This window comes from Apium graveolens, chromosome 9, assembly GCF_009905375.1.
Source record: "Apium graveolens cultivar Ventura chromosome 9, ASM990537v1, whole genome shotgun sequence".
NCBI classification, from domain to species: domain Eukaryota; kingdom Viridiplantae; phylum Streptophyta; class Magnoliopsida; order Apiales; family Apiaceae; genus Apium; species Apium graveolens.
The window spans coordinates 77022494-77046708 of NC_133655.1; the positions used below are offsets into that span (position 1 = coordinate 77022494).

General features: G+C 35.2%; 1 protein-coding gene and 1 pseudogene across 1 annotated transcript; one reads left to right on the forward strand and one right to left on the reverse strand.

The window, feature by feature from the left end:
* Window positions 1-779: 779 nt before the first annotated feature.
* LOC141685346 (protein FAR1-RELATED SEQUENCE 5-like) lies at window positions 780-1292 on the reverse strand. Its single transcript, XM_074490455.1, has one exon. The coding sequence runs from the start codon at window positions 1290-1292 to the stop codon at window positions 780-782; it is 513 nt and encodes a 170-aa protein (XP_074346556.1).
* A 1349-nt stretch (window positions 1293-2641) lies between these two features.
* The window catches only part of LOC141685347 (carotenoid 9,10(9',10')-cleavage dioxygenase-like), an 84557-nt pseudogene continuing 62983 nt past the window's right edge, over window positions 2642-24215 (forward strand).

Below are 24215 nucleotides of genomic sequence, written 5' to 3' on the forward strand. Positions count from 1 at the left end.
CACACCATCAAGGCATCAACTCTATTGGTATCCCTAGTCCACTTCTGTTTCAAAAAATGCTCCGGTAATTCGGTCACACACCTCTTTGTCAATACGACAATAATATGACAACACGGCGTGCCCGAATGCTCAAATATTCTATATATGCAAGACCCCCTTAATGACAACTTATTGAAGGTAACATGATAAGTGGTTCTCTTAGACTCAACCATTAATGGTCGATAAAATTTGTAGTACGTATCATCCACATCTTCTAAGGAATGATCTTTCTCCTTCTTCATAAAGTACTTTGTGGCCTCAACCAATTGGTCTTTAAATCTTTTAAACATCTCTTTGGTATAAATGGAAGTGGCATGGTGCTCCAAGGCGGTCTTCATTCGCATGCAACGTATTTTGTGACGTGTATTGTAATCCTCTTTTTTCTCATGCATGAATTGTCTTTCTAAACCTTTTTGTGCACCCTCAATAAATTCTTTCAACCCCGTGCAAGACCCTACATAAGCATAAAAAAAGGCATTCATTCCTTCGCTTCTCGATGTTATTTTTTGACCCGTGGAAAAAATATTGCATGTATAAGTATCGATCCACTTATGCTTCAAATTATACAAGCCTTGCAATCATGTATTATCTTCCAACTTGTATTTTAAGATCAATATTTTCCACCTATCCTCAAAAATTTCTTCGGTCAATGAGTGATATATGCAATTGTTGAAGTCACCTTTAAATTCTTCCTTTGCATAGTAGGTTGAGAGCTTCTCCGAAAATTTGTTACTAATATGTCACAAACACAACAAATGTGTCGTGTTTGGTAGTTGAGATTGAATTGCTCCCGCCATAGCTTGATCTTGATCTGTGATAATAGCCAAAGGTGCTTTTACTTCAACGGCCTCTAACCAAGTACCAAAAACCCACTCAAATGTAGTCTTTAATTTATCACGCATTAGTGCAAATCCAAAGAGAACCAATTGATAGTGATGATTTACCCCGGTAAAAGGAACAAACGGCATAGCATACCTATTTGTTCGATATATTATATCGAATGAAACCACATCACCAAAATTTTTGTGGGCCAACAACGACCGGGGGTCAACCCATAAAAGAAACTTCAAACTTCCTTCTTCATCAATTATAGTCTGAATAAAAAAAATTCCTCCACTGTCCTCTTCTAACCTATGTAACAAATACAATCCCGCTTGAGCATCATTCACACCTAAATTATCTTTTCTAAAATCACGCACGACATTTCTCAAGTGTTGGGCATGAAACCCTACTTGCTCCTCTCCTCCGTGCATTTTTCCAAATATATTCATTTGTTGTCTAGGTCTAATACCCGAAACATGAAAACTCGTAATTAAATTCTTTTAAGCGGTGGTTACATGTCGCTCCCTTTTAATGAAACTCCTCTCAGAAGGTGACACAACATCGTGGTTGTGATTTAACTCCAACGATGTTATCTCCCAATGCCTTATATTTCGCCTATTAATCACATAAATCCTAAATTTACATCCACTTCTAGGAAGTTTATCTCTGCGCCTTTTCTTCTTCGCACTACCGACACTTCCTATCAAAACTTTTTCATCCTCTACGAGTTCTTTATCGCGGTTTTCTCCCGCTAAATTACAAACATAAGTACGGGAATATATTGTTCTGTCCACGCGTCTTTGTGTATTTTGGATCTTAATTGTAAACCCATTTTTCAAAGCGTAAGCCCTAATTACATTTTTGGCGGCTACTAAATTAGGGAAATTTTGACTCAAGAAAGGAATTACAATATCTTCTTCTCCAACAACACTCATATCCATTGCCTCACTACTATCATGCATAAACTCACTATTTTCATGCAAATCTTCATTTTTAAATTTAGTTTCATTAGAAAAGACATATTTATTACAAACATCAACAAGGTTAACATAATCTACATTATCATTACATAAGTAACTACCACTAACATCAAAAACTTCACTATTTACAACATTATGTATTACTTTATCACTTCTTTTTAAAGCTTTTCTACCTTCAAACCTAGTAAACAACTTATCCATATTTAAAACAAGAAAAAAACAAGAAATCTAGCTTACCAAATGGAAATTAGTGAGTAAGGATGAACAAAACCAATAAATCCCCCAAATTTGCTCTCCAATTTGACAAAAGTTGCACAAATTGGAAAGTGTGATCGTTTTAGGGTTATAAACTACAAGTAGAGTCCTTCCGCTATTAATAACCGTGAAAGGGAAAGCAGTTCCGCGTATATTAAGCATGGAAGGCCAACGATTAGCGGAAAAAAAGCACGGAAAAAGATATTTTTTTTAATCCTGGCCGTTGGATCAACGATCCAACGGCCAGGGAGCAGTGTGTTGGATAAACGTTCCCTGACACATGATTTTCAGGGAACAGAACCCTGAAAATAATAGTATCTTCTATTTTTTGCTTAGTAAAGTAGGAAAGAAAGAATATTCATTAAATGCCTTTCTTTTATACCTCACAATTCCAACCAAACATATAAGAAGCCTCCCTTGTGCATGTTGTTGTTGTTGTTGATGCACCTGAATTTGCTGCCCTGAAAGTGAAGGAAGGCTGGAATGCCAACAGGCGTCTATTATTGAATTCACCCGACCCAGCAGTACCTGCCAAAAGTCACTAAATGGGTAAATCGCCAATCCCTAAAACAGACTATGTAATGTACGTTGATACAATGATACCCTAGTAACAGTTGATACCCAGATAACTAAATAAGGTTCTATGTAGGCCAACCCTTTTAATTCTTTAACATGTCTTCTTTAGCAAGAAAAAGTATGTTGCTACTCTAGCAAATAGATGAATGTGCTAGTTATCACTCAGACTGTAGTTTGATATTGTTTTAGTTTATGAATCAAAATTGTGTAAGATGTCAACTTATTTGTTTGCCTCATCACTTCTGGAAATTCTCGCTTTAAATTTTTGCACATGATAGGTGCATGAAACCTATGTTATATTGCATAACTAAAATGTTAATTTTCTATCTGCAGATGTTATTAAAGTACTGAAAGATGGGGATTTACAAACTCTTGGCTTGTTGGATTATGACAAGAAACTCACACATTCCTTCACTGCTCATCCGAAAGTTGACCCATGTACCGGTAAAAGCCATTGTCCCAGATATTTTTATGATTTTTTTGGCTAACTGTAATACTTCTTTGATAAAGCTCTTTTGCTTACAGGTGAAATGTTTACCTTTGTAAATGCACCCACACCTCCATATATAACATACACAGTGATTTCCAAAGACAGTGACATGAATGATCCAGTTCCAGTAACATTGTCAGACTCTATTATGATGCATGACTCCGTCATCACTGAAAATTATGCAATTATAATGGACCTACCCTTGTACTTGAAACCCAAGGTAAGGGGACTAATTGCGTACTTATGTATGCATAGGTTGTGTGGATATGAATATTAAGACCATCATCTTTATGATATTTTACCTCATTCTAGTCTGTAATCTACATAAAATAGAGATAATCCTGATTCAACTTCACTGAAACATGGAGTTTAATATTTAGGAAATGGTGATGGAAAATAAGCTGATATACACATTTGATGCAACTAAAAAAGCCCGCTTTGGTGTGCTTCCACGGTATGCAAAAAATGAGCTAATGATTAAATTGTTTGAGCTCCCAAATTGATTCATATTTCACAATGGTGAGACATCAGGTTCTTGATTCATTCGAAATAAAATATATGCATATCTTTTAAAGGTTGTAGTTCCCAAAACATTTCATTTCCTCAGTCTCACACTTACAGATATGTTTGCATGATCTCTGTTTATGAGATAACATATTATGGTCTGAAATGGTTGGTTTAAATTTATATAACATTCTTGATGGAAAGTTATTTCTTTTACTGTTTCATAACATCTATGTTGAAAATTTAGCTTGAAATCACCTCATAAATGGATATTAACGGCTAGTAGTACTAGTAACTGCTAACATATGTTAATTCAGGATGATATAGTTGCCTGTGTCTGGTGCTTCTCTTTGATTGTTATGGATAATATTTTTAACACTTTCTCTTATCAGCCGATACTTGGAAGGCGATGGATTTATTTTGATCAGTTGCCGCATTGAGAATCTAGACTTAGATCTTGACGAATATAACTCCGAACTGTAGGGCTGTTGCTACATATAGATTAAAGATAATACATCGTATAACTAGACTGGAAGCCACTAACTATAAATGAATCTCAGGTTTGAGATGAGATTCAACATAAAAAGTGGTCTAGCTTCACAAAAAAACTCTCAGCATCCTCTGTTGATTATCCTAGGATTAGTGAAAGCTTATACTGGCAGTTATGAAGCTAAATTATCAAATTTCTTCTATTTTACCAAAGAACATTATTAAGGATAACTGTCTACAATGATGTTTTGATTAAAGAATAAAATGATGGAATCATATGAAGGAAATTATCATGTTATTATAATTATGTTTAGTTGTGATAACACATTGGACAGTTGGAAATGCTCATATATTTCAACATCTAGTTAGCTATATTTAAAATCTGAAATTCATCAAATGCCTAATTACCAATCTTATTTTGATACTTCAGTTGATGTTGTTTTATTATAAGCATCACATTGCAATTGATAATTACATCGATAGATTTAAGAAACGATAATTTGTATATGGAACTATAATGTACAACATGTCAAAGGTCATTGGAATTGTTAAATTTGATATGTAAATAGAACCAGAGACTGGAAAAAGAAATTTCGAAGTTGGAGGAAACGTTTATGGTATCTTTGACCCTGGAGTTGGTAAATTCGGTTCAGAGGCCATGTTTGTCCCTCGTCAACCAGGCACTACTTTTGAAGAAGATGATGGGTACTTGATTTTTTTGTACACGATGAGAACACCGGGTAATTGACTGTACCTCTAAATAAAAACATTAAAAAATACATATGTTATATTTTTTTTCTTTGTTTTCCTGCAAACTTTCATTCAGACTGTATATGTTAGGTAGTCCGTAGTCTTCGTTTCTTCTATTTTATCAATTTAAGCCTCTGGAAACGTTTTGTAAGTTTAGGAAACACCTTGTTGTCTTACAGAAGTCACTTCAAATTAAGAAAAGAAAAAATATATAACACACTAGTCACATACATTTTTTGTTCTTTTGTATTGAGTCGATCTGCAACTGATTGTTTTTTTGTCTTGTGCGTTTGATTATGTAGCATTCCTGTTAATAAACTATTACGACTAGTATTTAAGTACCTGTAACTGAGTCATATTGGGATATTTTTGTGTAATTATTGTATGTTTGCATGAATGTGTGTCAATTTAATGTTTATGCGACCAAATATAGCAGCTTATTATAAATCGATGAGCAAATTATTTTATTTGGAATTTTATGTGTGATTTTCAAGATTTTATAATTTGATGAATTCTACTTTTTAAAAATATATTTTCTCTAAAATTATAAAAGTGATCTTACAAAATTTCTAAAATTCCTAGCTATTTTATAGTATAATTCTTGTAATTTATGGAATTTTATTTTTATTTATAAAAGTCATTCTTTTAAATGATATTTAGAATTGTGAATAAAGATTTGTTGATTACCCATTGATTTGTTGATTACCCATTGCCTTTGCATGCATTTAAACATCCAAAAGGAGAGAGGGGTACCAAAGTCATTTCCAACCCCACTAACTTCTTTTTATTAACCAATTTACTAGAATAGCCTTGCATGCAAAAACTTGGTTATTTTGGGAGAAGGTTAGTTTAGTACTTACCCACTTCACTATCCAAGTAGCGCCTAAAAATACAAAACCACATTAAGTGAATCATTTTTGGAGATTAACCACTCAACCAAGCTACTTCTTTCTCTCCCTTATCTATTTTTTTCCTCTCTCTCGGCCAAACCAAAACAAACACACACACACACACACTTAAATTTCATTCAATTATTCAAGATCTTAGTGTAATCTAACCCTTCTACCTTTGTTCAAGTTATATTTATATGTTTTGTACAAGAATTTAAGTGATTAAGTGTTGCATGCCTAAGTTATTTAACAACTCAAGTGGAAGACTTTGGTTCTTATGAACTTAAGGTCCAAACCATGAGATACATTATTTTTGGAGAAGGTAATGGTGTGTGAAGTGTTATATTCCCACCATTCCCCTCCTCACCATTCGGGAATGGCTTAAAAAGGAGCCGAATGGAGCTAAATTAAGTTATTTTCTTTGCATTTAGTGTAAAAATCATGTTTTCAAGCTTATCTCTTGATTTAAGTTCATGCATGTCAATGATCCCCATGTTTTCAAGTTTTGAATGTTAGTATAAACTCATGAATGCCACGTTTTGCTTGACATATAATGATATAAATGCTTGCATGTAAGTTTTAGATTGTGATCTAAAGGTATAAGTAGAGTATTATCAAGTTTAAATGATTTCTTGCCTATATGTTCAAATTTGTGAGGTTTTAGTCTTGATATTGCTTTGCATGTACTAGGTAATGACTTGCCTTGCTATATTAAAGTATTATAATTGTTAAGGGAGCATAATTCGTGGCTATAATGACTTGGTTTGAAGTTAAAAATTCGAATATGTGCATGTTAAGTTCGAAAATGAAGTTAATTGTCATTCATGCATTGTTGTATATATATACTATTAATTATTATGATTTTTAGAGTATGGAATGATCTTTTCAGTATATGGTTGGTTGAATAAGAGGGAGAGAGATTTAGTTTTTTTTGATCCTTGTGGTGGAGTGTTTAGAGTCGAATGAGAGTAAGGAAGGATGGGTAGTTTAACTTGAGTGTTGGGTTGAAGTTTTGGTCAAAAGATTGGAGTGTTTTGAGTGAGCATTTGTGAGGCCCTAGGGGGCCCAAGCTCCAGAATATTTATTCATAGTATAGGCTTGAGTTCAGTAGCCGTAATTTGAGGAAATGCTTTGTTTTTGATGGGTGCATTGGTGTAAAACCGAGAGTAACCCAAAACAGAGACAATTTTGGAGTTAGCATGTTTAGGGTCCAATTTAGGATTGGTTTTGGGTAAGTAACCTCGGGCCTTGATAGGTAAATATGTAATGGAGTCTAGGGAAGCTTATTAATCAATTAGAACCAACCTTAGAGCAAGTTTAAGGGGTTTTAAGTTGGGTAAAATATGACAATTTGCAAAGTTGTAATCTGCAGAATTATGTCAACTTCATAGGAAGCCATAGGTGAGCCCAAGTGAGGCCTCAGTGTCAAACCAAGTTTGGGAGTTATTTTTATGAGTAAGGAGTTATTAAAAGTCATATTTTAGTGAATGCACTACGTATAAAGATTCGAATTTGCCAAGGCACACAAGATGGTGCCGAATGGAACTCTCGGGAAGGATAGGCTTGTGTGAGGTGTTTGGGAGTTCAATTAGGTGAGTCCTAGGTGTGACTCATTATGTTTAAGATAGTTAAAGGTTATTATAAGGGAATGTGCTAATAATACTCAAATGAATTGGATTTATAGTACCTAGGAATTTCAAGGTTTGGTGTCTGAGAATGAGGAATAACAAAGATCGAAAGGTCAAGGGTAGAGTGTCCTTATATCATTCGAGATTCGTATGATTATGTGAATTATGTGCCATGTTTCTATGTGACTACTTATAATGATATGTGATTATGTGCACTAAGTGTTTATGTGATAAAGATGCATGGTAATAAGTGAATTCGTGCATATGTGTTGCATTTGAGTCGAATAGTATAAGAGTCATTCGAGTTGTGTATAGAACCTTTAGTAATGAGGTTGTATATATGTGTAGGTTCAAGAGAAGATAGAGGAAAGACTCTTGCCATCAAAGTCAATTAGGGGAGCTCAGGGTTGCTTTTGTGTAGCTAAGGTCATTATAAGAGGCAAGTGCACCTCCCCTTCATAACTTATTTTATGCAAGTGTTCTACTCCTTTCAAATTTATTTAAGCAAGAAGCCCTCTTTCATACTCATTATATGAAAATGTTTTCCCCCCTGTAAAACATATATTATGCAAATGTCTCAACCTTATCATCCTTGATTGCAATTTACTTTCACGAGGAATTGCTTATACTTATTGATGATTTTTAAATTCCGTATGCAAGTACCCTACTATCCCACATATAACTATTGCACGTGATGTTCCCTTTCAAACTTACCTGATGCAACTACTGTGACATATCATATTGATTATCATAATGATCCTTTTTCGATACTTTCTTCCTTAATCATTGAATCATTGATATTTCTCGTTGATGACCCCACTAGTGAGAGATAGTTTCCCTTGATAAAAATTGATATCTTTACTTAGAATCTTTGGAATTTCCCTCTGACATCAGTTTTATAAATGAAAATTGCTTAAAAGAGATTTTCAAAATAAAAGAAATGTTTTGTGAGATTAGTGAATTAGACTAAGACGCAAGTCCCTTTCACATTTATAATATTAGGCTTAAAAGTTGCCTAGGGATCCCAATTAAAATTTGTTAGAACCCGACGAGGTTCGGGATTACATCACGGCTAATCACCGGCTATAATCCGTAGCGTCATAAAATAATTTTTAAGCAATGATTTGATTTGAAAATGATTTTTACCTGAATAATGATGCCATCCACCCCATCTTCGAATTGTGAATTGCTATATTGTTAAATTATGTCTTATTATATATCTTGTTGAGCATTTGGCCCACTTCTTGCCATTTATTCATGTTATTTCAGCTAGCAAGTATGGTTAGATTCAAGCAGACTGCTCGTAAGTCCTCTGGAGATGCTGAGGCTTATGTGAGAGCTCATGTAGTATCGGTGATTGTGTGAGGACCGGTAGTTATGTAAAAGATGTAATAGATGTTAGTGTTGGACTGTTTTAACACTGAACCTTTGTGATCTTGGATTTTGTTGTAAAGAACCGTTTGTAATAACTTATATTTCTCAATTGTTATCTTTTAGTTTTATTTTCGGGCTGTTACAGGTTTTGGTATCAGAGCTAAGGTTTAGAGTCCCTGAACAGTCCAAATAGGATATAGAGTATATATATAGGAAATACGAGAGAGTAGGTAAATATTATTCGAGTAAGTTGCTAATATTTCCCCTATATATATATTGTTTTTCAACAAAGTATGCAATCATCCTCGTCCTCGGCGCCATCTGACATTATTGCTTTCTCCATGTACGCTGACTTGAGGCTTCAATTTGATAGGCTCCAAGGGAAGTACGACCGACTTATGGGGCGACTGGATGTAGCTTTTCAGGATGATTCACGACTTAGAGAGGAACCTGAGGCACAGTTGATTACGAGACTCGAGTTCTTGACGCAGTTTTTTAACACTAAGCTCGGGGAGATTCTAGCACACCGCGACCGCAACAATCAGTACACTATCCAGATGATAGCAGATGAACTCCAAGGTATCATGAAGGTACTTCAGGGAGAACAGTGGGAAGAGATTTTGATAGCTCGAGATGATAACGAGGAGACTTAGGAGGATGACCGTTAGGCCGAACTAGGAGCCATATTTCCTATTTCCTTTCCAGTTGGCTATCCTTTACGTTGTTGTACCTTTCGAACTATGTAGTTTCCTTATTTCCATTTTCAGAACTATGATGTTGATGTCTTTTAAATTCTAACCTTATTTGGTTATGTTAAACCCCATTTTAATCTTTATGTACCATCGTTTTATTTCAGCTTCGCTTTTATTTCTATATCTAGAACTGTATATCACCTTTATTACCAATAATCGAAATCTGAATGCATGTGATCACCTTAACTTCATAACACCTTGACTTTGAAATAATTGCAATATTCACAACTATTTTGTAATACCTTTTATTTCAGAATCATACCACCTAAAAAGACGAAGTAAACCAGTACTTCTATTACATATCCTTTAAATATTGGAAACTTTGCAACAACAAACCAATGTAATATCTCAGCAACAAAAAACTCTTCAACAACAATGCCAACAACAACAATTTCGAAACCCGGAGAATCATGATCAACACCAACATCAACCAGATCCACAAGTACCTCCTCAACCCGTTGTGACGTTTAAAGCTTTTCAGAATGTGAACCCTCCAGCTTTTCATAATACCACTGATCCAGTTGTGGCCAACACCTAGATATGAGAGATGGAAAGAGCTTTTGAGTTAGTTCAACTAGGGGAAGATCAGAAGATGGTTTATGCTAGTTATTTCCTGAAAGGTGAAGTTATCTGTTGGTGGGATTCAGTTCAAGCTTTGAAGGAGACTCAAATGATTGCTTGGGAGTGATTCAAGGAACTATTTCTGGAGAAGTATTATTCTAAGTATATGCAGAATCAAATGGAGATAAAATTTTTGAAATTGAAGCAAGGAATTATGACTGTGTTGGAATTTAAGAAGAAGTTTACGAAGTTGTCGAGATTTGTTACGAAGTATGTTAATATTGAGGAAGAGTAGGCCAAGAGGTTTCAGCGGGGCCTTGAGTATAGGATTCGAGATAAGGTGTCGATGTTTGATATTGGTACTTATGCAGGAGTAGTGTAGAAAGCAGCATTGATTGAGAGTAATGGAGTGCAATCCAGGAAGGATAGAGATAACAAAAAAAGGAAGATGTCTTTTCACGGAGATAGATCAGGATCCGGAAATCCGTAAGATAGGGATGTGAAGAAGATTGAGTTCCACATGAATGGGAATTCTCAAAGGAAAGGAGAGATGAACATGAGGCAAGATAACCAAGGGAATTATCAGCATAATCTGGGCCAAGCAAGAGAGAATAGGCCACCAAGGGTTGAATGCAAGCATTTTGGAAAGAAGCATCCGGGAGTGTACAACAAGATTAATATGACATATTATCGGTGCAACCAGAAAGGTCATTTGGCTAATGAAGGTAAAGATTAGAAGACGGAAGTCACGTGTTTCAAGTGTGGGAAGCCAGGACACATGGCTAGGGAGTGCAAATCGATAGGACCAATCAGGAGTATGATGAGCGTAGCAACGACCAATTCGACTGTACCAGCTGAGGTATTGTCTTTATCTCCACCATCTGAACCAGTTTCACAAGCGACAACAAGAACTTTTGACTTAAAAATGAAGGATGCAGTTCAGAACTCAGAGGTGATAGCAAGTAAGCTTTCTGTGAATAATATGAAATCTAAGGTATTGATTGATCCGGGAGCTACGAGATCCTTTATATATGAAACTTTTGTTGATAGATTAGGATGTGATAGAAGGGCTATGAGTGAAGTAATGAATGTGCTAATTGCTAATCTGGAGAAGATACCCTTAAGTCAATTCTGCCCAAAGTGTGAGATTGATATCTCAGGGCACAAGTTCCCACTTGACTTGATACTCTTCAAGTTAGGGGAATTTCATATAATATTAAGAATGAATTGGTTAGAAAAGAATAATGCTCAGATAGACTATAGATCTAAAAAGGTTTATTTAAGAGCGGAAAGTGGAGAAAGGGTGATATTTAGAGGTTAGAGGCAATGACAATTGTTTCTTACAGTTGTTCAAGCTAAAAAGTTGCTTAGAAAAGGTTGTGAAGCATTTCTAGCCTATGTGGTGGATACGAAGAAGGAAGTTCCCAGCTTAGAAGAGATCCCGGTGGTTAAGGAGTTTCTGGATGTATTTCCAGAAGAGTTACCTAGACTACCGCCAGATCGACAAATTGAGTTTGAGATCAACCTTTCTCCAGGAGCAGAACCAGTTTCGAAGGCACCATTTAGAATGGCACCGGCGGAAATGAAAGAGTTAGCGAGTCAGTTACAAGAACTTTTGGATAAAGGAGTCATAAGGCCAAGTACATCGTCATGGGGAGCGCCAGTTCTATTTGTAAAGAAGAAGGACAGAAGTATGAGACTGTGTATAGATTATCGAGAGTTGAACAAGTTGACGATTAAGAACTGATATCCATTACCAAGAATAGATGATCAGTTTGACCAATTAAGGGGAGCTAAGTGTTTCTCCAAGATTGATTTAAGGACATGATACCATCAGTTGAAGATCAAACTAGAGGATATTACGAAGATGACATTTAGGACAGGATACAGACATTATGAGTTTTTAGTAATGCCATTTGGGTTAACGAATGCCCCTACAGATTTTATGGATCTAATGAATCAAGTTTTCAAGAAGTACTTAGAAAAATTTATCGTGGTGTTCATCGACGACATTTTGATATACTCTAAGTCAGAAGAAGAGCACGAGCAACATTTATGGATAGTGTTGGAAACTCTCAGACAAGAGAAGTTGTACGCGAAATTTTTTAAGTGTGAGTTTTGGTTTAGGGAAGTCCAATTTCTTGGACATATAATTGGAAGTGAAGGAATTAGGGTAGGTTCCGCAAAGATTGAAGCAGTCATGATTTGGGAAAGACCCAGGACACCTACGAAAGTGAGAAGTTTTCTAGGTTTGGCTGGATACTATAGAAGATTCGTAAAAGATTTCTCAAAGATTGCCACACCATTGACTAAGTTGACAAGAAAGAACCAGAAGTTTGAATGGAATGCGAAATGTGAAAAAAGCTTTCAAGAGCTAAAACAGAGATTAGTTACCGCTTCAGTGTTAGTACTACCAGATGACAAAGGAGAATTTGTGATATTCAGTGATGCTTCACATAAAGATTGGGTTGTGTGCTAATGCAACATAATAAGGTGAATGCATACGCATCAAGACAGCTTAAACCTCATGAACTGAAGTATCCTACGCATGATTTGGAATTAGTAGCCATTGTATTCGCGCTCAAGATTTGGAGACACTATTTATAAGGAGAAAGATGTGAAATTTACACGGATCATAAGAGCCTGAAGTATATATTTAGGAAAAAGGAACTCAATATGAGGCAACAGAGATGGTTGGAACTAATTAAGGATTACGATTGCTCGATACACTATCACCCGGGAAAAGCAAATATGGTAGCCGATGCTTTGAGTAGAAAGGAGAAGTTGAATATAATGACAATGTCAAAGGAATTGTTTAAGGAGATTGAGGAATTTTAACTAGAACTTTGTATTGGCAGAAGAATTGGGGGAAATGTGTCAAGCTATTACTTTTCATCCAGAATTGTTGGAAAAGATAAGGAGATGTCAGGAAAAGGTATTGAGCAAAGAGAATAATCAACTAACAGGAGAAGAATTGTGCACGCAAAAAGATGACCAAGGTATATTTGGATTTTCATCAAGAATCTGGATTCCTCAGGTAACCGAACTAAAGAACGAGATATTGCAAGAGGCACACAACTCGATTATCAATTTATTCAGGAAGCACGAAGATTTACCATGACTTGAAGAAGAAGTTTTGGTGGCCAAATATGAAAAGAGAAATTACAGAATGAGTCGTCAAGTGTTACACTTGTCAAAGGGTGAAGGAAAAACATCAGAGACCTAGTGGTTTAATTCAGCCTTTAAAGATTCCAGAATGGAAGTGGGAGAATATTATTATGGATTTCATAGTAGGATTGCCTTGAATAAAATCCAGACACGATGTTATATGGGTTATAGTTGATTGCCTATAAAGTCAGCACATTTTCTTCGAATCAATGAAAGATCTTTATTAGATAAATTGCTTCACTTGTATGTGCGCGAGATCGTATTACTCCATAACGTACCTGTGTCGATAGTTTCGAATCGAGACCCGCGATTTAATTCGAGATTTTGGAGACAATTTCAAGAAAGTCTTGGTACGAAGTTAAACATGAGCACGGTGTATCATCCACAAATGAACGGTCAAAGTGAGCAAACTATTCAGAAAATCGAAGACATGTTGCGCAGTTGTGCAATCGATTTCATAGGAAGTTGGGACAATCATTTATCGCTTGTAGAGTTCTCTTACAACAATAACTATCATTCCAATATCGACATACCACCATGCAAAGCTCTATACGTAAGGAAGTGCAGATCACCAACAAATTGGGACGAAGTTGGAGAAGGAAAGCCCCGAAATGGTTCAACCGAATGAAGGAAACAATCAAATTGATCCAGAAGAGATTGCTTGCTCCTCAAGACAGCAACGGAAGTACGACGACCCAGCTCAAAAAGACGTGAATTTCCAAGTAGGTGAAGTGGTATTGTTAAAAGTATCGCCATGGAAAGGATTGACCAGATTTGGGAAGAAAGGAAAATTAGCACCGCATTACATCGGTTCCTTTGAAGTTTTCGTTTAAGTGGGGAAAGTTGCTTACGAGCTTTGTCGCCACAATATCAGAATGTTCATAATATATTCCATGTTTCATTACTCAAGAAGTATAACCCAGATGTCAAGTATGTGATAGAGTTTGCCCCTATAGAAATTCAGGCAGATTTGTCTTATGTAGAGCAACCCGTCAAAAAACTTGACTGGTAAGAAAAGTGTCTTAGGAATAAATCAGTGAGATTAGTGAAAATACTTTGGAGGAATCCCAAGTTTGAGGAATCAACGTGGGAGTTAGTGTCTGATATGCAGGTGCAATATCCTTATTTGTTTTCCTAGATTTTGGGGACATAATCCTTTAAGTGGGAGAGGATGTTACAACCAGTATTTAAGTACTTGTAATTGAGTCATTTTGGGATATTTGTTTGTAATTATTGTATGTTTGCATGAATGTGTGTCAATTAAATGTTTATGCGACCAAATATAGCAGATTATTATAAATCAAAGAGCAAAGTGTTTTATCTGGAATTTTGTGTGTGATTTTCAAGATTATATAATTTGATGAAATCTAATTTTCAAAAATATATTTTCTCTAAAATTATAAAAGTGATCTTATAAAATTTCTAAAATTCCAAGCTATTTTATAGTATAATTCTTGTAATTATGGAATTTTATTTTTATTCATAAAAGTCATTCTTTTAAATGATATTTAAAATTATGAATAAAGATGTGTTGATTATGTTGTACAAGACATGCCTGTAATATAACAAGACTAAGTCAAATTGACAACCCTAAGTAAGTTGTATGATAATCTAAGTTTGCATTTTGGATTGTAACACTTAAGTCTGTAAAAGTGTAATTAGATTAGACTGGAGTATTTTTCTGTAAACAGTCTCAAGCCAAAGAATAAACTCTGGAAGAAGATCATGCCTCAGAGAAAGGGAGAAGAAGCTTGGAGTTGAATAAATCTATTTTGGGAAAAACATTCTAAGTCAAGAAATCTACAAGTCAGAGATTAAGTTTATAGAGAAGTCATTCGAGAACTCCAGAATGACTAATTGAGAAGTCAAGAAAAGCTTATAGAGAAGTCTCAGAGATATCGATAAGCCAAATTGAAGACATGAAGATTGGATATATCGACAAGTCATTTCTTTACTAGAGAACTCTGAGATATCGACAAGTCAAAATGTCACTAGAGAACTCAGAGATATCGATAAGTAAATTCTATATGCAAAGAAATGAAGACCTCGATAATTCAAGTGCATTCGAGGACTCAGAGATCTCGATAAGTCAAAGTTACACTTGAGGACTCAGAGATCTCGATAAGTCAGAGTTACACTCGAGAACTCAGAGATCTCGATAAGTCAAGATTATAGTCGAGAACTCAGAGATCTCAACAAGTCAATTTCACATTCGAGAACTTAGAGACATTGATTAGTCATATCAACTATAGAGTAATAAGAGATCTCGATAAGCCTTTATACTTATCGAGATGTCTAGTTCTCTATATACCAAACTGGAAGATCTCGAAGTAAAACTCAAAGTACAAAGTGCAAACCAGTTAAATATCCAAGATTATCAATCAACAAACAAATCAATCAATGATTTGAAAAGTCTACAAAAGTAGCTTGAAGAGTACAAGATCAAAGTCCAAGATTAACTGACAAAGTAAAGTCACAGACATACACAATTTGAAAAGATACACTAAGACATAAATAGAAAGTTTTATTTAACTTAAAGTAGGGTTTAGTTCATGCTATTGAATGCTGTGTAAAACCAGTGGTTACTGTTCTATAAAGTAAATACTAGATGCTTTATTTCAGTTGTAACAAAGAGATCCAAATTTCTTGTAACTCTCAAGAGAGAAGCTGAGTTCTTAACATAACAAGAACCCATAAATTTGTAGCAAACCACATACTTGATTTTAATACAAAATTAAGCGAGGTTTGAAAGATAGTATGTTCCTGTGCATGTTTTATTATTTCTGTTAAAACATATTATCTCTACAAACTAGATTACTTTGTTCACCATACAAAAATAGTTCATAAAGATTAAAATTGTCCAAAAAACATTCACCCCACTGTATTGTATTCATTACCTAACAATGGTATCAGAGAAAAATATGAAAGCAAACAGATTGAAGATCTTGGTAGAATGAATACACAGAAACTAAGTAGTATCAAGATCCCCACCCTTGACAGATCCAACTATACATTATGGAAGAAGAAAATGATGTTGTTTATCAGTATGGCCAATCCACTATACATTCAGATCCTCAAAAATGGGCATTTCACTCCCATGGTAAGAGTTGAGGAATTTACAGATGGAGACATGGTCATTCCAGCATATTATGCTCCTAAAGATCCTTCAGAATATACTAAACCTGGAAAGGAAAAAGTTTCTCTAGATAGTGGCTTGCAGCTGATTTTGATAGAGTCACCTGACAGGGTAATGTACAATAACATTGTCAACTGTGACATAGCCAAACAGATCTGGGAGAAAAAAGAAATTTTATGTGAGGGAACAGAGGAGGTTAGGTCAAACCAAAGGAGGATTCTTGTTTCTCAGTATGAGGGGTTTATGGCTAAACCAAAAGAAGGAATCACTGAAATTTTTGAAAGGTTCAATAAACTGATAAATGACTTGCAGCTACATGATAAATATTATGAGGATGAGGAGGTTAATCTAAAGTTTTTGCTAGCTCTTCCCGATCATCTTGAACAAAATATATCAGCCATAAGAGAAGGAAGAGATTTAAGCAGAATGACTTTGGAAGTTCTATATGTAATCTTGAAAACTTATGAACTTGAGATGCTGCAAAGAAAGTCATTGAAAGCACACTATGGTCATGTTGTTGATGGTTCAAGTGCTTTGATTATTAATGACAAAGAAGAAAGTGAAGATGAGCAAGATGATCAAGTTCCAATTATTCAAGCTATAGAACAAAAGAACAAAGGATCTCAAAAGCAAGTTGTGTTGGAGCTGGAGGAAGATGAATATTACACCTTGAATGAGCTAGATGAAATGGATCAATCCATGGCTTACTTGGGTAGAAAATTTTCTAAATTAGAGTCACGAAGCCAAGGTTTTTCAAAGGCAAGGGACAATCTTCCAACAGCAACAATTGGAAAACAAAAGCTCAGTACAATTCAGTTAGCAAAAGGGGCTATAAAACATGATCCGTGGACAGATCAAAGATAAGGTGCTTCAACTGTGATGAGTTGGGTCACTTTGCTACTGAATGAAGAAAGCCTAAAAAGGTGAAGAAAGACAAGGCCTATCTTGAGTTGGAAGCAAAGTATGAAGCTCTCTTGAATAAGTAGTCTGGAAAAGCTTATATTATATAAGGAAAAAGTTGGGATGATACTGATGTTGATGATGAGGATGAAGAAGTTGGAAACTATGCACTCATGGATTTTGAGCAAGGAGAAGCATCTATTTCAAAATCAAAGGTACCAACTCTAACCACTATTGATTTAAATGCTAATCAATACAAGGAGACTGTGGAAAAGATGAGTGTGGAGATGTTTCACTTATAAACTAGCTTAGTAGCCTCCAATGAGGAAGTCAGCAGACTGACTAAAGCAAATGAAAAGCTTGAGAATGAAAAGCAAAAGATGGATCTATTGTTTGTGGTGCTTGAATCAGTCAAGAAAGAAAATGAATATTTGAAGCACAAGCTGAAGTGTGCCAATGAGATTGAAACTCTGTTAAAAGAGAAGATTTAGAAGAATGAAGTTAAGTTGAAATCTTTCAGGAATACATCTGATTTGGTTGGACAATACCATGAGAAGAACAAGCCATGTGCTAACATAACTATTGGTCTTGATATGATATTTTGAACATCAATGTTAGGTCTCAATATGTTTGTAGAAGGGGGGTTGAATACAAACAATACCGTTTAATCGAATGAAATGCGGAATAAAAAAGGTGAAACAAAATTCAAGTTAAATAAAATTATTATTAAACTTGAAAGGTGTTACAACAACGGTACGTTTACAAGGGATTAATCTCAAATCAATTATCACAAATCTAGAATAAATTCGACATGAACTTTTTCTATTTTTGCAATAAAAAGATCAAATGCTAAAAGCGATTTGAGATTAAGTTCTAGGGATTTCGATCCGCTAGATAGTTACACAAGAACAAGAAAAGTATTTCTAGTGGATTGGATTTAACAATAAATACTAGAAATAAATGATCTGTGAATTTCCAATAATTTCTCTACAGGTTTCTTTTGTTCTGTGTTCTGCTGAATGATATATTCAATGCTTTGCTCTTCTTGAAAAAACAGCTGCTGTGTTTTATATTGAATCCTGTGATTTTAATTGGCAAGACAATCCATTTAGCTCAGCATGACAATCCTTTAAACTGGTAAGACTTTCGGTAGGACTATCAATTGAACTGATAGGACTTTTGGCAAGACAATCTAAATGAACTGGCAAGACAATCAAATGAACTGGCATGACTTTCGGTATGACTATTGATTGTCATACCGATTGTCTTGCTAATACAAAAGAAAGTCTTGCTGAATTAATATAGAATATTAATTCAAAATCAATTCTGAAAATACATAATATTAATTCAGAATTAATTAATCAATTAATTCAATTAATCAATAAATTAATCTTTGCAGATATAATTTATTTTCTTAATTAAATTATACGACTTAATTAATTAATAGAGAATTAATACTACTCTTTAGCAGCAACCATTCTTCTGAAAATCACTGTCAATTATGAATCAATTCCACCACTTCAATGTTGACACTCGATGTACTGTCTGGTTCATGAGTGACTAACTTCCGTGACGTTTCTTCATGCCTTGACCTTGATACTCTTGATTTTCTTCAGACTAAATCCTTGTAATTAATTGATAGCCTGACGAGATCTCCGTCACTTGATTAAATCCACAATCTTGATTTATATCACTGAGGCTTGATCAATTTCTTGAGCTTCTTCTAGTGAATTAAGTCATCAAGTCTGTAGACGAACAATGTTACTTAATCCTTTGACATATGTTACTATGAGGGATCTCTCTGACGATAGAACCACTATTTACTTGTTACACCCTTATTTGAGTTGAGTTAAATCATCGAATAAACAAATAGGCTATGCCATATGCCTTTCAATCTCCCCTATTTGTTTGTTAGAAAATAACAACAAATACCTAGAGGATAACTCAACTAACAAATAAGAAAAAGATATAAACAGTAATGCAAATTAAATAGCAGAAAAGTTCTGGATTATATTTAACATTTTCCAGATTCCAAACGAAATTTACAAGTGAATACAAGATAGATGTTCCTCTAGCCTGAACATATAACTACATTAGTCTATCTTGATTCGTAAAGCTCTAATCATATTACAGTGAGTTTTGAGCTAATTGAATTCAGTTGTCTTCTCTTCCGACTTCACCTTCTTCCAAATCTTGAAGCAACTCCTTGTCAAAGACACGATCCTTTTCTGAAGTGAAGCTGTCTGGTCTAACTGGTTGAACTCCAACTGTCTTTAGCTTATTCTTGAGTTGATTGTACCTTTTAATATTCTTTTCACAATAAGCTTGAATCAGATCAGCTGCTTGAGTTTTCAACATGGATGAATATCCAGCAGTTCTTAAGTGATGTTCCATCCAGACCAGATTCTTAGCTGAGTAGTCTTTAAGAGATTGTGAATCGAGCTGGCAGATTTGAAGACAGTCAGACTTAAAGAATCTTACCTGATGAGGATTGTTGACCACTTGAGGACTAGCCCTGCTGGCAAACTCTTTGAGCCTTTCTCGAAGAACTTCATTCAATTCTGAGCTTCTTTTCACTTTGTTGAGAAGAACCCAAGTCTCTGACAAAGAACGATTCTCAAACAGATGAAGTGACACCTTGAAAGATCCTTCGCTCTGACAATATACAAATATGCTCATCTCATTTAGGGATCTGTCAAAGGCAGTTGTGATCCTTGAGACTTCAGTCTTTATAGCATTCATGTACATGTCATTGTTTGGATTAGAGATCTCCAGCTTGTCCAAAAGATATAGAAACTGCCTATCATTGTTTGTGCTCAGCTGAGGCATATCAAGTACTCTCCTAGCTTCATCCCATTTTTCACCAATCTTTAGTCTGACATCTCTTCTCCTTTCTTGAGCTTTAATATCATGAAGACATTGCTTTTGAAGAGTTTCTGTTCTTTGTATGTCTTTCTTCATGTCAATGATCTAGGATACCTTTTTGAATTCAGCTTCTTTTCTTTTCATCTCTGACTGTTGCTGCTGAAACTCTTTCTCAAACAGAGGATCCACTGGAGCTTCCTTTTCCCATTCTCCAAAATCACTTTCCTCCTCAGCTTCAAAGAAACCATCTTTATCTTCCAAGACTGGTTCAGTGGGAACGTCACAAATAGCAAAGTCATCCTGTTCTCCACTATAGTAGATATCATCAGGCTTCCCTGTGCCTCCAGCAGACGAATCTTTTCTTCTCCCTTTTCACTTCTCCCTTTCTTCTCCCCCTTAGTTGAGGAATCCTCTACAGACTTTCCCTTAGATCCTCCATGACCTCCATCACCTCTCGAGCCTGAGCCTCCACCAGACGGCCCTTCAAAGAAAGTCCTTTGTTCTTCATTGGGACAGTGAGAATTTTTTTATCATGACGTACAAGTGCTTCATCCCTTCATTCAGATGTTCCATACCCGTCTCTATCTTCAGAAATCTGGAGGAATCCAGTGAATGATTCATTTTAACCAAGTCTTCAAGAGAAGTCATTTTTGTATGTAGAGTGCAGAAGTTTAAAATGTCGTCAACTGATAACGTTGGAGATGCCTGGATTGAGTTTAGCTTTGGTACAACAGATGTCCTCAAATCTGAGATTTCAGTCCTGATGAGAGGTAGCTGATTATTGATAGAGGTGGAAGAAGAAGACCGTTCAACCACTTGTGCTTTGAATGATTTAGCTTCAGCCTGACTTTTTACAAGTTGTTCCTTGAGATCAGCAATTTGAGCAAACAGATTTTCAGTGTTTGTGTCTGTGTGTGCGCTCACCTGAATATCTCTCCTGTTTGATTCACTCAACTCACGTGCATGTGTATCTCTCAATATAATTGCTCATGAGGAGTCTTCCTGATGCTGATCTTCTGTACGTGCATTGAAAATCCCCCTAGCCTCTTCAAGAGAGGTCAGTGGTGGTGCAATGGGAATTCGCGAGTCCCGATCCTCAGTCAAACCTACCATTTCATGTGAAATAGATGTCTGAATTGCTTCAGGGATAGATTGACCGAGTTGCCCTCCACTTTCTCCAGATAAATCTGCGAGTGGAGAATCCCGTGAGGGAGCCAGAGGTGTTGGATCTGGGAGGGGAGAAAATGACTCTATTAAAGGTGGATGAGAGTCAGATTTTCCCTCAGAAGCATGTGACTGCTCTTCTTCCGTAACTATGGCAGGCACTGTAACCGACTATATGTGCACTCCTCGCTCCGTGTCCTGAGTATCATCTACTGGTCTGTATGCTTCCATTATGAGTAATGGAATTGTTCTTGACTCAGTACAGGATGCCATGGCCCTATGGCGAATTTCAATAGATTCATCCTGTTGAGAGAATGTTTCTAGTAACTGTTCAGTGGCCATTTCAAAGTCCATGTCCTGTTGGGAGGACAAGGATGGGCTTTCAGATGCCTCAGTAAATGTTCTCCTTTTCTTGGGTGGAGGAAGAGCTGAGGGTTCATTCACATCTACTAACAAACTACTTCCTACTAACCTTCTAGGCAACATTTTAGACAGTGGGGGAGAGCTTGAGATAGGTTGTGACTCTGTGTTTGGCTCTATGACCTGGGATTGAAGCTGTGGTTCTACAACTTCATGGTCAGTCCTATCAACCACTGGGGGTCTTTCAATAGAAGTAGGAATAGGTTGAGTTTGAGGAACTATTACCTGTAGAGGAAGAGCATCTGATGTTTGAGCCTGGGTGGTTTGAACCACTGGAGGTTGAGCTTGCTGTTCATGACTGGGAAGATTGAAGATAGGTAAAGGAATATAAGTGGCCATGAAAGCAGATACAAGTACTGGAACTTGCATGAATTTGAAAGTTGTGTCTTGGCGGGTGTAAATCTTTTTGCTTACAGGAGGGGGTTCGATTACTGAGGAGTTAGCAAAAAGGGCTTTATGCTCAGGTGAGAGAATATGTTCTGCTATGAGCATGAGAAAACGAGCATAGTAGCACGAGACCCTACGATTTGTAGAATGATCACGTAAACCAGTAGTGAGACGTCTCAAAAGAATGGGTAAAAGTAGTTTGCCAATATTGATCCTTTGATTAAAAACAACCGCAAGACCAATATACTGCAGAGTGGAAGTGATGTTGTGAAAGTTGGATTTAGTGCAGTTGGCAAACACTTTAGAAAGAGTATCGAAGAAAATGTCCCATTCAGAAACCGAATTGGATTTTGATAACTTGGTTAAATTAATCACCCCCTGATAGTGAATAGCATGGAAAAAGTTTAAAATATCATTTTCAGAGGGCAAATTACAGAAATTGTCCATAGGAAAATTTAATGGTCGATTGGTAACTGTTTCATCAACTACATACTGTGTGTTTGCCATGGTGAATGAAAAAGATTTAAAATCATCGGCCACAGTAGAGGTTGTGCAAATCAGTCTGAGCAGATCAACATTTAAAATCACATTTGATTTAATAGCAGAGTTAACAACCGAATGGTCATTTAAAAATCTAATCCACGGCTTAAATTTTTCTACATCACATTTATCTGGATTAAAATAACCAACAAGATTATGCGAAACAATTTGGAAATTGAGAGCCATTTTAAAAATAATAATAAGACACACACTTTCAGAATTTTAAGAGTAATATTAAGAAAATTTGAATTAATTAAATTAATAATTCGAATTAAATCAATTATATTCGAAAAATTTAGAAAGAAATGTATCTCGTTAAAGTTCTTAATTCACAAAAGCAGATTTGAAAAAAAACGCACAAGACACCAAACAAAATTCAATAGAATTACCCAAAATCAAACAAACACAAATTGATTTTTTTTTTTAACAGAAAATCGACAGCACTTCTGTATGTATATACGTGTATGTATATATCACAGGAGTGATGATTTTATATGCTGAGTAAAAACTCGAGCAAGGAAGACAAAGGAGGCAGTTTTGATCTGTTCGAATAGAGAGAGAAAGAGAAAAAAAAACGAGAGAAAAAAAACTGATGGAATTTGAAAAAAAAACAAGAACTGAATGAATTAACAAGACAAAGAGACACTGAATAGACACTGGTATGACAATTCGGGATAGTCTTACCGATTGTCATACCGATAGTCATACCGGGCAAATTGAGAAAACAAAAACAAAAAATAGTAATAACATATAACTGGTATGACAATCTGATAGTCATACCGATTGTCATACCAGTACAAAATAAAACACAAAATATTTGATATTAATTTTATTACTGGCATGACGATCAATAGTCATACCGATTGTCTTGCCAGTTATAAAATTAAACAGAATTAAAAATAAACATGTATTTGTACTGGAATGACTTTCAGCAAGACAATTTCAATTGTCTTGCCGATTGTCATTCTAGTATAAAACAAATTAAGTATTTATATAAATATACTGAATAATTAAAATAAAAACTGTTAAACTGGAATGACTTTTAGCAAGATAATTGAAATAGTCTTGCCGATTGTCATTTCAGTTAAAAACACATAAAAACACAGAATATAGAAAATATTACAATTACAGAAAACTGAAATGAATATGGCAGGAAAATATTTACATAATTAAAATATTTCAGAGATAATTATATTTTCAGTCCAAAAATAGATTTCTTTTAAATTTTAGCAAATAAAATTCATAGAAAAATATTTTTAGAGAAAATAAAATATTCTGAGACATTAAAATTAACAAGTTGAGTAAATAAATAAGATAAGATAATAAAAATTATATAGAAATAAGCAAGAAATTTTGGAAAATGATAAAATAAATTTGCAAATGAATTTTTCATTTATGAAAAATTCATTTGTAAATTCACTCAAGAACAGATTTCAGATATTCACACGTTTAATCACTAAAGCTATTCAACATACCAAATTTACCAACTAATTTGGTAAATGTGGATTCATTAAGAGGTTTAGTG

What these genes read in the sequence shown, in the direction of transcription:
- LOC141685346 (XM_074490455.1), bottom strand. Translation starts at nt 1,292, where the DNA reads ATGCACGGAGGAGAGGAGCAAGTAGGGTTTCATGCCCAACACTTGAGA.